This window comes from Haliotis cracherodii, unplaced genomic scaffold, assembly GCF_022045235.1.
Source record: "Haliotis cracherodii isolate W230 unplaced genomic scaffold, xgHalCrac1.p SCAF_10, whole genome shotgun sequence".
Lineage (NCBI taxonomy): Eukaryota > Metazoa > Mollusca > Gastropoda > Lepetellida > Haliotidae > Haliotis > Haliotis cracherodii.
The window spans coordinates 40,447,622-40,462,999 of record NW_027266265.1 but is presented as its reverse complement, the minus strand read 5'-3'; the positions used below and the strand labels follow the sequence as shown (position 1 = coordinate 40,462,999).

The 15,378-nt window shown below is 44.0% G+C and overlaps 1 protein-coding gene across 1 annotated transcript; it reads right to left on the bottom strand.

Moving 5' to 3' along the window:
• Window positions 1–4,202: 4,202 nt before the first annotated feature.
• LOC139454384 (transcription factor MafB-like) lies at window positions 4,203–8,590 on the bottom strand. Its single transcript, XM_071236050.1, has one exon. The coding sequence runs from the start codon at window positions 7,699–7,701 to the stop codon at window positions 6,805–6,807; it is 897 nt and encodes a 298-aa protein (XP_071092151.1). The 5' UTR covers window positions 7,702–8,590; the 3' UTR covers window positions 4,203–6,804.
• Between the last annotated feature and the right edge of the window lie 6,788 nt (window positions 8,591–15,378).

Sequence of the window (15,378 nt, the reverse complement as noted above, 5' to 3'; positions counted from 1 at the left end):
CACGTTTATGCACGTCGCTATTTAAGTGCTATAGTCTTGAACGCGACGTTAATCCCCATTTCACTTTACCCATTTCATTAAGATATATATACCTAGGAGACCCGTGAAGATTCCGGGTTAGAATATAGGTCTTCAGCAACCCATGCTTGCCGTAAAAGGTGACTATGCTTGTCGTAAAAGGCGACTAACGGGATCGGGTGGTCAGGCTCGCTGACTTGGTTGATGCATGTCATCGATTCCAATTGCGTGGATCGATGCTCATGATATTAATCACTGGATTGTCTGGTCCAGACTCGATTATTTACAGACCGCCGTCATATAGCTGGAATATTGCCGAGTGTGGCGTAAAACAACAAACCAACCAACCAACCAATATATACCTAGGACCCATTCACACCAAAGCTTTGTTTCGGAAGTGACGTCAGCAACCCCATTCTGTAACAGAGTGTTATCACTAGATTAGCACACAATTTCTCTCGCTCATAAATGGACTTTGATTGGATGGGTCCAGGACTATTACAAGCAGCCATACACAGACACGCGTGCATGAACGTCGCTGTAAATGTATTAATCTTGAACACGGCGTCAAAGCCTTTTCACCTCACTCAACCTCACCTCACCTCTTCTCGTGATACTCAGGAACTCGCACTGACAGTGACAACACACGGTCTCCCTCGACTTAGAGAATATCTTCCACTAAACATCGTGGAAACATTAACCTATGGAATCATATTTTCTGGTACACTGACCTGAGCATCGATTTTATGAACATTATTATTTCACGAAAATACAATATAAAAATAATTTCATTCACATATTCCTTTCCCATTACAAAATTCTATTTGAATTTGGCTGAATCAATAAACTGTAATTAAACGTCATTTGTTTGGGGGGTCGTTGAATTCTCATTCGAAGGAGAAAAACAAATGCGGCCTTTGTGAGAGTTTAAGGCCGCTCACGTTGTAGGTCGGTGAACCCAATATCCCCGCTTCGCTCCAGCTGTGGTAGAGTGCAGAGACCCCAAGGTCCTTTACAGAGTTAGGGAACTATATACATACAACTTTTGTTATTCGTTACACACATACACACTACTAAAGCGCAAACCCAAATATATGCTGTCAAAAGGTATAATATCTACGCAGACATTACGACACAAAACATTACTTTTCTCAAGCTTCAGTGCATGGTTGAGTCCATTCCAACCAGCTAGTGGGGGTGGGAGGGTCTAACCTCAGACAACAACTCTGTTCGAGTTCCGCCCTGTACTTGCCACATGTGAGACATATTATACATAACAGGGGCTGCAGCATATCGCGAGTTTGTTGCTGGTGACACACGACTCCGTGGAATACTATACGTTTCCATCACAACAAAGGGACAGTCCATGGCATGATGTGGAAAGCGTTATGGTTAATATTCCCACCCTCGATTATCCAGTGTGGGATAGCGCGATTATATAATGATTTGTGGTAATAAAAAGAAGATATATATAATACACGGAGAAATCGAGTAAAGATAACATTTTTTTTAAATGTAATGTTACAACGAAAAATATCCTAAAAAGATACAATTCATTAGCTTCAAACTCTGTAAGTATGTGTACAAGGAATGCTAGACTTACATAGTCGTGAGAGTACGTATGGTTTTACGCCGCTTTTACAATATACCAGCAATATCACGGCGGGGGACACCAGAAATGGGCTTCACACATTGTACCCGAGGAATCGAACCCGGGCCTTCGGCGTGACGAGCGACCGCTTTAACCACAAGGCTACCCGTCGCACTATAGTTGTGTATTATATGCCATTTTTGTGACACTATCAACAACATATGACCAGCTCGTATCCTTACAGTGAGAGACCCGTGAAGATTCGAGGTAGAATAGGTCTTAAGCAACCCATGCTTGCTGTAAAAGGCGACTATGCTTGTCGTAAGAGGCGATTAACCGGATCGGGTGGTCAGGCTCGCTGACCTGGTTGATGCATGTCATCGTATCCCAATTGCGTAGATCGATGCTCATGATGTTAATTACTGGATTGTCTGGTCCAGACTTGATTATTTACAGACCGCCATGGGATTATGTGCAATATGTGGTTTAGGGAAAGGACCACTGATCAGCTCCGATAAACGCCAACATGTTTACCAGTACTAACAAGACCACTATAACGCATGCAAGCACCCTGACACAAGTGTAGGAAACCCTATATCGCCCCACTCATTTCACCCCAGGTCGACCTAAATCTATGCTGGAGCTAAGCCTCTTCACTGTATGTATATGGGGAGAGTTGTGTATGTCCTCACGGTGCTGTCTTGGGGCAGAGCCGTTTGTATCACTTGTTGGAGGAGGGGTTAACGCCAAATTATTTCAATTACAGTAAACTACAGTTATTACGAACTCAAAGGGACCACTAATTTTAGTCCGTTATAACCGTAGTTCGTAATAAGCATAACTACATCATAACTACAGCAAATTTTAGGGACAAAAAAGTAAGTTCGTTATATCCGTCACTTCGTTATAAGCGTGTTCGTTATAACCGTAGTTTACTGTATATCACGGTGTGTTAGTTTAATATTGGAGGAAAGACCAACGTAAAACGTCACAGACCTTTACTACTGAAAATGAATATTGGCAGGCTACGACGGAGCATGATCGGCGCAGATATTGGATTCGAACCACGACCAGCGGATCAAGGGACGCAAATGTGGACGAGTTAAAACACTAGTTCACGCGTGGCCATTGGGTTATTTAACATCTATAGCAGCAGTGCTTGTCTATACAATATCCCAGTATCGACCATCCCAAACTGAAATGTAATTGCAGCACTTAACGCCATGGCCCGTTTATAATAATCCATATTTAACATATGCCTATTGACACAGCTTGCCACAAACCGACACTGACATTTCAGCAACGATAGTCATTTTCCTATCAAAATTATCAAACTAAAGTTGTTTCAGAATATAGTTCTAACTCATTTTACTTTTGACTGCTCCTCACACGGCGAGATTTTAATAAAATTAGTCTGGTAACGTTTGACAAAGCTTGTTTAGAATCATACATCGTACAACGACACTAAAATGTGTGTGTCCTAACTGTACGATCTACTATCATAGTATAAATACTAAAACACAAGCATAACGAATCCGCAGTTGTCGACGCCCCTTTTAGCTCTTCACTTTCTTCAGTACTTGAAGGCCACGGGCCTTTTTGTACAGACGAAATACAATTAAGGTGCAAACAGTATAAGATATAATACACATTTGTTGTTTTTTAACAAAAGCAGTTTTAACATAATTGCACATTATACATGTTGGAGTATTTGTGTGGCATAAAACAAGTACTTTGCTGTATTCATATTGATAATAGGGTCTTGCGATGACAGTATCGTATTAAACTTCAGAATATTTGGAAAGATGTAAAATTTAGATTTTATTTAACTTTGCCTAAGATGGCTATAAGCTGGACAAATTAACAAAAAGTGATATTCATTTTCAATATGGTTTAAGTTACAAACTTTACATTTTCTAAATTCACGAGGAATATTAATTATAATGTCGTCCACGTTCAATTTCTAAATTGTGAGAACTAAGCCGAAAACGAGTCAATGTTGTTCTCAATGTATTTACTTTTAGCAATATTCCACCAATAAGAGTGTCAACCTCCTTTAGGTACGACGGATGTCGCAGTGCATAACGCTTGATACCATGAAATATTTATCTTGAATGCGGATGCCAATATTTGAATGGTGAAACTTTTCTTTTCTTTTCCTCCCTTTTTTGTGCAAATAGTGACAAATCAATAAAATATTTAACTCGCAGCTTATGAGCACGCGTGGTGATGCGTTCTGCGTGAAAATCCCAGTCTAAATTGTTCGTACATTGACACTAGAAGCCATGAAAAAATTAAGAGTTATGCCGCATGCCTAGAGCGTGGGGCTGGCACCCTCTCATCAATATCCCAGCGGGAAGGATCAGCTGCATATCCATGAAGGGAATCGAACCTGCTCTTCGGGGTTATTAGCGAACGCGTACACTACTGGGCACCTACCTTAAAATAGTATCTCCAATGTTGAAAACACGGTGCTATAACCTATTTCAATTAACTGCGTTGACCCACGATCACATGTCTCTCGCACGCCTAAGGACGCAACTCTGACGGTGGGTAAGCCCAGTGTCACCGTAAGCTACATCACAAATACAAGACAAAACGAGAAAATCATTTTTTTTATGCTTTAATGCTTTAAATAGGTCAGCTGACAATCTGAACCATAGGTAAAGCTAATAGCAACAAATGCAGTGAACAACGCGCCCCCTGGTGGGGGTCACGCTCTGAGACATACGTGATACACTCTTGACAGGTCATTCAGTCTGACGCCTACTGACATAACAAGGGGAGGTAACTCCCACGTAACAGGTATGTACACTATTTACAGCAAATGGTAACATGTTAACATAAGTGTCAGTGTCATAAGCAATATCACATTCTTTCAGTTTCAACTAAGAGCTTTACTTACGACAGTTTGCAACAATGAATCAACACATCACTGAACCTGACAAAAGGTCCCACCGAGGAGGTGCCTCGAGATGACAATATGGTGGCGACTCGCTCGGCAGACATGGGATTTACATCATTCATGACAACCCCTTCAGCCTGCACGTGAGGATGGAATTCACGCGAGGCCAAGGGAGGTAACCGACCTGGTCAAGCCTTGGTCACACCTTGTTGGGTGAGATTGTCCCAAATGAGACAACAAAATTTGACTGGCAAGTTCGGGAGCTGGACCCAGCAACAGTAGTGTAACATCTGCTCGTCCAAGCTTTTTTTTATTTTTGTATATTTTTTTTCTTTTGCTATTTTTTTTTGCCCCATTCCACAGCAAGGAATAAGATTTTTTTTCGGTTTTTTTTTCATACATACACATACATACAAGTAGATAAACGTATACAAGGTATTTGGTTGTTGTGGCCCTTTTTATGTTAGTTTTTGCTTTTTTTGTCGTTTTAGTCTTATATACTTCATACATACACACACAGTTTCATAGTCAATTGTCGTCTGCCGGTTTGTCCGAGATCAACCCCTCCCCAGCACTCAGTCGGGGGGAGAAATATAAGCATTACAAAATAGGCTTACAAGTCCGGTACACGTCAGTCGCCTTCAACCGACAGTATATTGGTATAACAGCACATTCCTGCAGTAAAGATTCATCACCATGACAACATGGCTGTCAGTGCACTGACATTTACATATATCACAGTCAAGAAGGTGTCCCGCGTGCAAACTACTGAGTTGTCTGCCCTTGGTCAGGTCTTCACACCGGAGACATCCAGCAGTGTTTCAGCACTATTTGGTGAGAGAATGCACAGGAGATGTGACAGAATGGGACACACGCACGTGTGTAACTGTATACGTGCAGCAGTGAACTATGTACACGTTTAACACGTGGATATGTTCAGTGTTATTATCAGGTTAGTTCTGCAACAGTCGACACGAACATCAAACATGCAGTGAACTAAAACAGGTTAAATTACAGGAATAACCATAAAAATATCAACTACTAAATAGTATCAATTAACAATATAAACATTTAAACTTTCATATGGTGTAACATAGGTATCTACAATTGAACCTTGTTGCCTCGAACACGTGAGGACCGGGGAAAAAGTTCGAGTTATCCGGGGTTCCAGACATCAGGAAAATGTTAAGCTTAATGGGATACTTGAGGCTCCCAAATGAGTTCGAGTCCACCGGAATTCGACACAACTAGGTTCGACTGTACTAACAAATAAGTGGAGACTGCTGTACGCATGTAAAAGTGTCACGTGACACGCTATCACACAATTAACCATGAAACTCAGCACTAAATACAGCAATAGCACAGCTTCAGTCTGCTCGAGGCAGAATATTCTTATCACAAGATTTTCAATGATAAATTGCCAGCTCGTTAGACAAACATCATACTATTTGAGACATGACTTTGAAAACTATTGAAACAATAAACATGTGTTTGATATGATCAAATAGCATGATGTCTGCATTCTGGTCTTAACACTCAACAATTAATAAAATTGAAGAACAATTTCAACAATTCATTGTAACAACAGTGTTTTTTTAAGTTATCAAAAGCCACTACATTACTTTCATGATTAGAGCACTATTTAGAAACTATAGAGACCAACTATTGGATTATTTGCCAGTGTGCAGCTGAACATCTGTGGAACACCGGCATAATCGATAACTCATCGAAGCGTTCAGTTTGTATGTGGGTTCGACACAAAGAAGACACATCGACTATATGTTGCCTACCTAGAAAATCAATACACTTCCAGCAAGCGGGAGGCGCCGTGAGTCGACCAACAGCATATGGCATGAAGTCCATGGTGAATTGTGTAGTCGGTAGGCCTAGTTGCACAGTCATTGCAGTAGATACACTTATTTTGCATTGTAGAGGAGACTGATGAAAAGTCTAGCAGAATATATAACGTATTTGTAGTGTAGTGAATGTGATGACCTAGTTTCGCTGAGGCAGGACTGGTTAGACGATCAGCTGAGCTGGCAAGTATCCAAGTCTTGAACAGCGAGGTTTCCATGTCGGCTGCACGCTGCCGGTCTTAGCTAGCACTCAATCCTCGTTCTGGCAACATCAATTCACGTGCACCGGGCACGAGCACTCCTTACTTGCACGCACAGTCTAAATATAATCTCCATGTAGAAAAAATGAATTAGCATTAGAATCACAGAATTTAGGCACAGCATGAAGTCCCCATCTGTCAGCTTGGGTGGAGGGAGGGTGGAGGGAAGTTGGGTTAGAAGTTGTCGTCGGGAGAGCTAGGGTAGCTACTGCTGACAGAGCCATCCCGACTCCCCCGGGGGGGTGTTGCTGCCTTGACCTGTGACCTCAGGAGGCCACACTGCTGCTTGTACAAGTCTCGTTCACGTGTCAAGTGGTTCACCTGACGCTGCAGGGATGTAATCTGCTGCTGCAATGTCGTATTAGTGTTCTCTAGTTCGTATTTATGCTGCAGACGTTTAGAGCGACAGTTTTGTGCGTAGCCTCGGTTTTTAAGTGTCCTGCGTTTTTGCTTGAGCCTGAGAACCTCATCTTTAGGGAACCCTTGCAGGCGTCTGTTGAGCTCCCGCACCGGTAATGTCACCAACTCCTCATCACCAAGACGAGTCGCACGCTCTCCACGAGCATGTTTCGCACGTGACTTGGACTGGGGCACCTGAGACGAGTCGTCGAGTTCTTTTTTCACCTTCTCGTCAACGTCAGAAATGTCATCAAAATCGGTAATCAGGTCGTCATCGTCGTCGTCGTCGTCTTCGTCATCGTCTTCCTCGTCGTCCGCTATCGACGTTGCAACAGACGGAGGAGCACTTTCCACTGAGTTTATGATTTCCTCTAGGGCATGTTCTGGCGAGAAGTCAGGAGCACACAGGGCGTTCAGTTGCAGACCTGCACTCCACTGCAGCCAGTTGAGATCTTCCAGCAAAGATTTCTGCTCCTTGGGGCTGGGAAGATCGTCCGTGAGCGCGGGGGAGGGAGGTAGACAGCATTCGGGGGTTGCAGGGCTCACTGGGCCAGGGGCATCGGCTACACAACAAGCCGACCGGACCCTCCCGTCAAACTCACGCTTGATTTCAGCAAAGTCCAACTGGTCCAGATCGAATGTATTAATGTACTCCTCAGCTAAGCTCTCCATGTCTGCCGTCTGTTTGTACCCGAGTTAAGAGCAATGGCTGTCTGACTGCCGGGTGTTGCCGTGCTCTCTCTCTTCTCTCCTGTGTAAGTAGGTCACAGGCGACCTGACGGCTAGCAGATCAGCTGGCAGCCGGCGAGCAGCAAGACAATACGAGTGAAGGCCGTGAGCAAGCTAATGAGTGATCCCAACACTCCGACTAGCCTCGTTGTTCACCTAGAGTCTGTAAGTTACGCAGTCCTCACAGAAGCGGCGTGGACAACAACTTGGGAGCCTCGGAGTCCAATCGTCGGTGGTTCAAGGGCCTAACCACCACGATGTGCACAGTCCGATCGAGCAGGCAACAACAAGTGGCCAGGGGAATCCCACTTGCTTATATACTAACCGTCACGTGACCAGGTTCGTTTTAGAAACCCGTCACTGTGGACCAATCGCTGCGCTTCAGTGTTACTATTTCTGGCAACTTGCGTGTCAGTTTCACTTCGAGGCCGAACTATTCGATCCAATATGGCGCACCGTTGTGCAATAGCACATGGAGCCGGTGTCGAAGTCGCTCTCAAAACTATTTTTCAGAGCTTGTTTTGCCAGGTGTTATCAAGTCTTACACTCATTCAAATACACATGTACTGACCCGAATAAAGCTGTTTCCCGAATCCAAAATCAAAATCAACTGTCACAAATTCCTAACCGGTGAATTTTGGAAGGAAACCTGACAGACTGGGTGTCAAAATGGAGAGTTTCGCTCCGTGGTTAATCGCTACTTCCTACCTTGTCCGTACCAGCCAGTTTGACAACTCGCGTACTACATGGGTTCATAATCTGTTAATCTTCCTTCAGACCCAGCAGTGCAAGTGCTACAGTCGGTACCCCTCATATGACAGGCCTTCACAGAGAACAGTCGGTGGGAAATGTTGGTCGTATCGAGTGAGCATGCAGCCAGCTTCACAAGCCTCACTGATGCAAGCAGGAATGAGTGACCCTCATCCGCCAAGCTACAGACTTGTCTCAGCCTGTCCTAACCCATAACACAGGATGCTAGACCCACTCTGTGTGTTCTAATGTACCAGGGGTATTTTTTCAATGTAATTTCCATACATTCAATTCCTTGAAATCGCCAACATTTAATCAATAGAATATCGATAATTTAAGTAGATGATGTACATTACTTGTTCTGCATCTGTGTTATTCGGGACAATATTCAGTCTTTTCTGATCAGATAAAGTTTATGATTTTAAATAAACTACATCCCTATAAGGCTAAAAAAACTTAAAACTGGATGGAACCAGATTGACCAGGCTATAAATAGAGATTGCTCTCTACCCCTAAGATGGTTGACGATGATTGGCGGAGGACATCCCCTTACAATATTCGTGTAGCTCACCAACTGTAAGTGATAATATTCATATCAATATTTCCGAATTTCCTCATCTTGGTACTAACAATAACATCACCATTGAAGGAATGGTATCGGTGCCATTATTTCAGTAGGCCTATAAAGCACCGTTTACAGTTTCACACGGAAACTTACGCATTAAAGGGGTACAAATCACGGGTTAGTATGCAGTGTTAGGTTGAGTCAATTCATTCAAACACCAGTTTGTTTGTTTGCATGCCAGCTCATTTTTTAATGTAATCTGCCAGTTAATTACACACGATTTCTTAGTTCCACACAAGGCAGTAATTATAAAGTCTAGACCCAGACTGGAAATGGGGACAAGGCTCTGCAGCCCGACCCGTCCCTCTTTAAAGCGGCCTGGAATCTTTCAGCGTGGCGGGATGCAATGCGGTCATGGATCTGCTGCCTCCATCTGTTTTAGCCATACCGTGTTGACATGCCACCCTGCTTAAAGATTCTGCCAAGTACACCTGTTGCCTATCCCTCTCACATTAAGACTATCGAACATCCCAATCTGTGGACCCCGAATCACACAGCCTGCTATGCCACCGTAACGACACAAAACGTCTACGTCTAACGCCAATTTTATGACCATAGCCTAAACACACCTATCAAACACACCTCAATGAACAACCACCACCCCACACACCGTACGCACACATACACGTGTAACAAAGGAGGGACAGGAATCTCTATGGATGTCGGCCCTCAGTCTGCCCTCTATCTATCAGATGGCTGGTACAGGCGAACCAAAGCAGGTCCTAGCTCTTAAGCTATTTCTGATCAGAGGATGTGCCTTCTAATCGATACATATGGCGCTCCCTGTCCCTGCCAGCAACACTATTAGAATTTGTTTGATAAATAGACTGAAGTTAGTTGTCCTATCTTGCTATGGGACACACGTTTATGTGTTATCAGTTCCTTGAAAGGAGATACATCAGCTGGCCTGCACCCTTAAGAGCAAACCCCCCCACCCCCACCCCCGCCGCCCTCCCAATCCCCAAACCGTCCCAAGCTAAGCCCTTTTCTCTAACCACATTGTAATTAAACTCCCCTCCCAGCAACCCCGCCTCTCCCAACCCCCCCCCCCCCCCCCCCCCCCCACAAGGCCACTCGCTATACATACGCTGTTGACATGGCACATCTCCATAGACCTATACTCAAGTGTCACGTGACAACCCTCCCACGACCCCACGACTGGTGTTGTCAATCAATGTGTTCATGTCACACAGTCAAAGAACTTAACAAAATATTCAGCGAGTTGCGGTTTACTACGTTTTGCTTGGTCTTCATTATACCGCGAGGTTCCAATGCCCCTGTATAAGACGCGTAGACTATGCATGGCGGCCTAACTTGTATTGTAGTCCTTTTTTTCCTGTACGCGCAATGTGGTAGATATTACAAATAATTGTGTAATTGTGTTCAGTTCAGCTGATACATTCATACACACATAAAACATATACATATATATTATATTATAGCTCCCCGTGTAGATGTATTCCTCACGTGTAGATTCAGACAGGTGCCCTGCGTATACCCACAGAAGCCATTTCGTACTTAACCATCGAAATGCACGGGAACCTGACGCCGTCATAATACAGCAAAACAACAGCACTTGACGTCATAATACAGCAAAACAACAGCACTTGATGTCATGATATAGCAACACTACAACACATGCCATCACGATACAGCAACACTACAACACATGCCACCACAATACAGCAACACTACATCACATGACCTCATAATACAGCAACACTACATCACATGACGTCACAATACAGCAACACTACATCACACGACACCATCACAATACAGCAACACTACATCACATGACCTCATAATACAGCAACACTAAATCACATGACGTCACAATACAGCAACACTACATCACACGACACCATCACAATACAGCAACACTACATCACATGACCTCATAATACAGCAACACTACATCACATGACGTCAAAATACAGCAACACTACATCACACGACACCATCACAATACAGCAACACTACAGCAAACGACACCATCACAATACAGCAACACTATTGCAGGCGACAACATCAAAGCAACACTACATCACACGACACCGTCACAATACAGCAACCCTACAGCACACGACACCATCACAATACAGCAACACTATTGCAGGCGACAACATCAAAGCAACACTACATCACACGACACCGTCACAATACAGCAACCCTACAGCACACGACACCATCACAATACAGCAACACTATTACAGGCGACAACATCATAGCAACACTACATCACACGACAACATCACAATACAGCAACACTACAACACATGGCACTATCACAATACAGCAACACTACATCACGTGACATTATCACAATACAGCAACATTACATCACACGACACCATCACAATACAGCAACACTACAGCACACGACACCATCACAATACAGCAACACTATTGCAGGCGACAACATCACAGCAACATTACATCACACGACACCTTCACAATACAGCAACAATATAGCACACGACAACATCAAAGCAACATTACATCACACGACACCTTCACAATACAGCAACAATATAGCACACGACAACATCAAAGCAACATTACATCACACGACACCATCACAATAGAGCAACACTACAACACATGGCACTATCACAATACAGCAACACAACATCACATGACACTATCACAATACAGCAACACTACATCACATGACACTATCACAAAAAAGCAACACTACATCACATGACACCATCACAATACAGCAACACTACATCACATGACCCCATAATACAGCAACACTACATCACATGACACCATCACAATACAGCAACACTACAGCACACGACACCATCACAATACAGCAAAACTACAGCACTGCAGCACAGGTGTTTGTTCGACAACTGAAACATCAAAGACTGTCAGATTGTGAGTTGAAGTACGGCAACATTGAACAGCATGTCCCCAAATCCCAGTGAAACAGGTAGGGTATGTCCCTCAAGGAAATGCAACAGTGAACATTTATACAACACGTTACATTACTTACAGCACTGGAAGGCTTTAAGAGTGTCTATCGATTAAGTGCTATGATAATTGGATAAACTTGTTTTGGAACGTAGTGTCCATTAATGTATCGTTTGCCAGTGCATGAACTGTGACTGTAAACATTAAAGTGCCTGCCACATAGACGACACCATGCCTGCTATACCGCAAGTATCAGTCACTAATGACGTAGCAGTATGACAAATGTTCGTTATATTAACGAAGGCCATGACATGTCTATCACTAGACGTAGCTGTATGGGGAAATTATTCGGTATATACTTATAGCAGGTGTCCCTCACTAAGAGTTGCCATGTGGCAGGTGCCCGTCTTTAGACGTAGCTATGACAGATTCCCGTTACTGCACGTTGCTATGGCAGACGCCCGTTACCGCATGTGACTATGGCAGGTCTCCGTCTTCAGACGTAGCCACGGCAGATGCCCGTTTCTGCACGTAGCTTTGGTAGGTTTCCTGACTAGACGAAGAGAGGGCAGGTGTTCGTCACTAGACGGAATTAGGACAGGTGACTGTCACTAGACATAGAAAGGGCAGGTGTCCGTCACTAGACGCAGATAGAACAGGTGTCCGTCACTAGACGCAGCTAGAACAGGTGTCCGCCACATCAGACGTAGCTAGGACATGTATCCGTCACTAGACGTAGCTAGAACAGGCGTCCGTAACTAGACGTAGCTAGGGCAGGTGTACATCACTAGACGCAGCTAGAACAGGCCTCCGTCACTAGACGTAGCTTGGGCAGGTGTACATCACTAGACGCAGCTAGAACATGCATCCGTCACTAGACGTAGCTAGAACAGGCGTCCGTAACTAGACGTAGCTAGGGCAGGTGTACATCACTAGACGCAGCTAGAACAGGCCTCCGTCACTAGACGTAGCTAGGGCAGGTGTACATCACTAGACGCAGCTAGAACAGGCCTCCGTCACTAGACGTAGCTAGGGCAGGTGTACATCACTAGACGCAGCTAGAACAGGCCTCCGCCACTAGACGTAGCTAGGGCAGGTGTACATCACTAGACGCAGCTAGAACAGGCCTCCGTCACTAGACGTAGCTAGGGCAGGTGTACATCACTAGACGAAGATATAATGTAGTTAACCCTCACAAGACGTGCCCTAAATTATACACGAGTACCTATTTCTCTGTATTGTTCATCGTCTCTGTCTTTTGTAAACGACTTATTTTGAGGCCGCTCTGTCTTTCCCAGAAAGTGGAGCGGAAGCTTTGTCCTCACAAGCAAGACAAGGCGGAGATGAATGGAGTGAAATAGCATGGTATCATAGACTAAATGCAAGATGTGTGTGTGTGTGTGTGTGTGTGCGTGCGTGCGTGTGTGTGTGCGTGCGTGCGTGCGTGCGTGCGTGCGTGTGTGTGTATGTATGTTTGTATGTATGGAATGAATGAATGAATGAATGGAGAGAGAGGGAGAGAGAGAGAGAACGACACCGAGAAAGAGATGAAACTTCAAATTATAATGATATTTATTTTATTATTATTGAAGTTTAACCATATCTGTGGATCTGTGAACAGATTAAGTCTCGTAGTGGCCCTCGGTCACTTGATGCGTACTGTGTTCATGTTTTACTTTCCAACATGTAGATGTTTATGTCAAGGCGACAGTGACGGCATTTCCTAGTTCCTCAACTGGAGCCCGACCCCTACCCGGAAGTGGGGCCCGGGGGAAGGGGAGCCAGTGTGAGTACATCTGCGATGTGGTGGCATGCTGGGTAAACTCTCAGTGTTGAATCAAACTCCGCCAAGTGGAATACCAGTGAGAAAATCTTCTGTGAGCCGCGCTATGGTTGGCTGAGATATTTACAATCAGGATGATGATTGGTTAAGAAGCTGTATCGATCTTCAGAGCTGTGACCCTTCTCGTGAGTTTGCTCTTCGCGGGGACAACGTGGTTCTTATCCGAAGTGCAAATTACTCAGGTATTAATAGCAATTAAACCAACATTTGCGAAGCAATTAAACCCAACCAGGAAACAATTAAAGGAAGTGATTTGCTTTGGTAAATTATTGCAACAAACAATTTTAACAAGTGTATGGTGCGTTCAGGTTAAAATTGTTAAACATATAAACACAATTTTATTAAGCATATATATCTGATTTTTTTTCTGCAGATTTTGTACCGAGAACGTCTATTGGTAAGTGTAATTATTCACTGTTACGGGATAGACTTTTGAAGAAACACCTTAGAAGCCCTAAACGCAATGACAAACAGTCCAGTGGCATGATACTGGTATATATGTAAGTGCACATTTGATGGCCTATATATTAGCCTATGTTAACACGGCATCAGTCTTCACATTATTGTGACACTGCCTACACTACAACCTTGTATCACTGGTCTTGAACACCCACTGCCTGCACTACAACCTTGTATTACTGGTCTTGAACACCCACTGCCTGCACTACAACCTTGTATTACTGGTCTTGAACACCCACTGCCTACACTACAACCTTGTATTACTGGTCTTGAACACTCACTGCCTGCACTACAACCTTGTATTACTGGTCTTGAACACTCACTGCCTACACTACAACCTTGTATTACTGGTCTTGAACACTCACTGCCTACACTACAACCTTGTATTACTAGTCTTGAACACCCAGTGCCTGCACTACAACCTTATATTACTGGTCTTGAACACTCACTGCCTGCACTACAACCTTGTATTACTGGTCTTGAACACTCACTGCCTGCACTACAACCTTGTATTACTGGTCTTGAACACACACTGCCTGCACTACAACCTTGTATTACTGGCCTTGATCACCCACTGCCTGCACTACAACCTTGTATCACTGGTCTTGATCACCCACTGCCTGCACTACAACCTTGTATTACTGGTCTTGAACACCCACTGCCTGCACTACAACCTTGTATTACTGGTCTTGAACACCCACAGCCTGCACTACAACCTTGTATTACTGGTCTTGAACACTCACTGCCTACACAAAAACCTTGTATTACTGGTCTTGAACACTCACTGCCTGCACTACAACCTTGTATTACTGGTCTTGAACACTCACAGCCTGCACAAAAACCTTGTATTACTGGTCTTGAACACTCACTGCCTTCACTACAACCTTGTATTACTGGTCTTGAACACTCACTGCCTACACTACAACCTTGTATTACTGGTCTTGATCACCCACTGCCTGCACTACAACTTTGTATTACTGGTCTTGAACACCCACTGCCTACACTACAACCTTGTATT

Excerpts from the sequence above, each read along its gene's own strand:
- LOC139454384 (XM_071236050.1), bottom strand. The coding sequence starts at position 7,701 with ATGGAGAGCTTAGCTGAGGAGTACATTAATACATTCGATCTGGACCAG.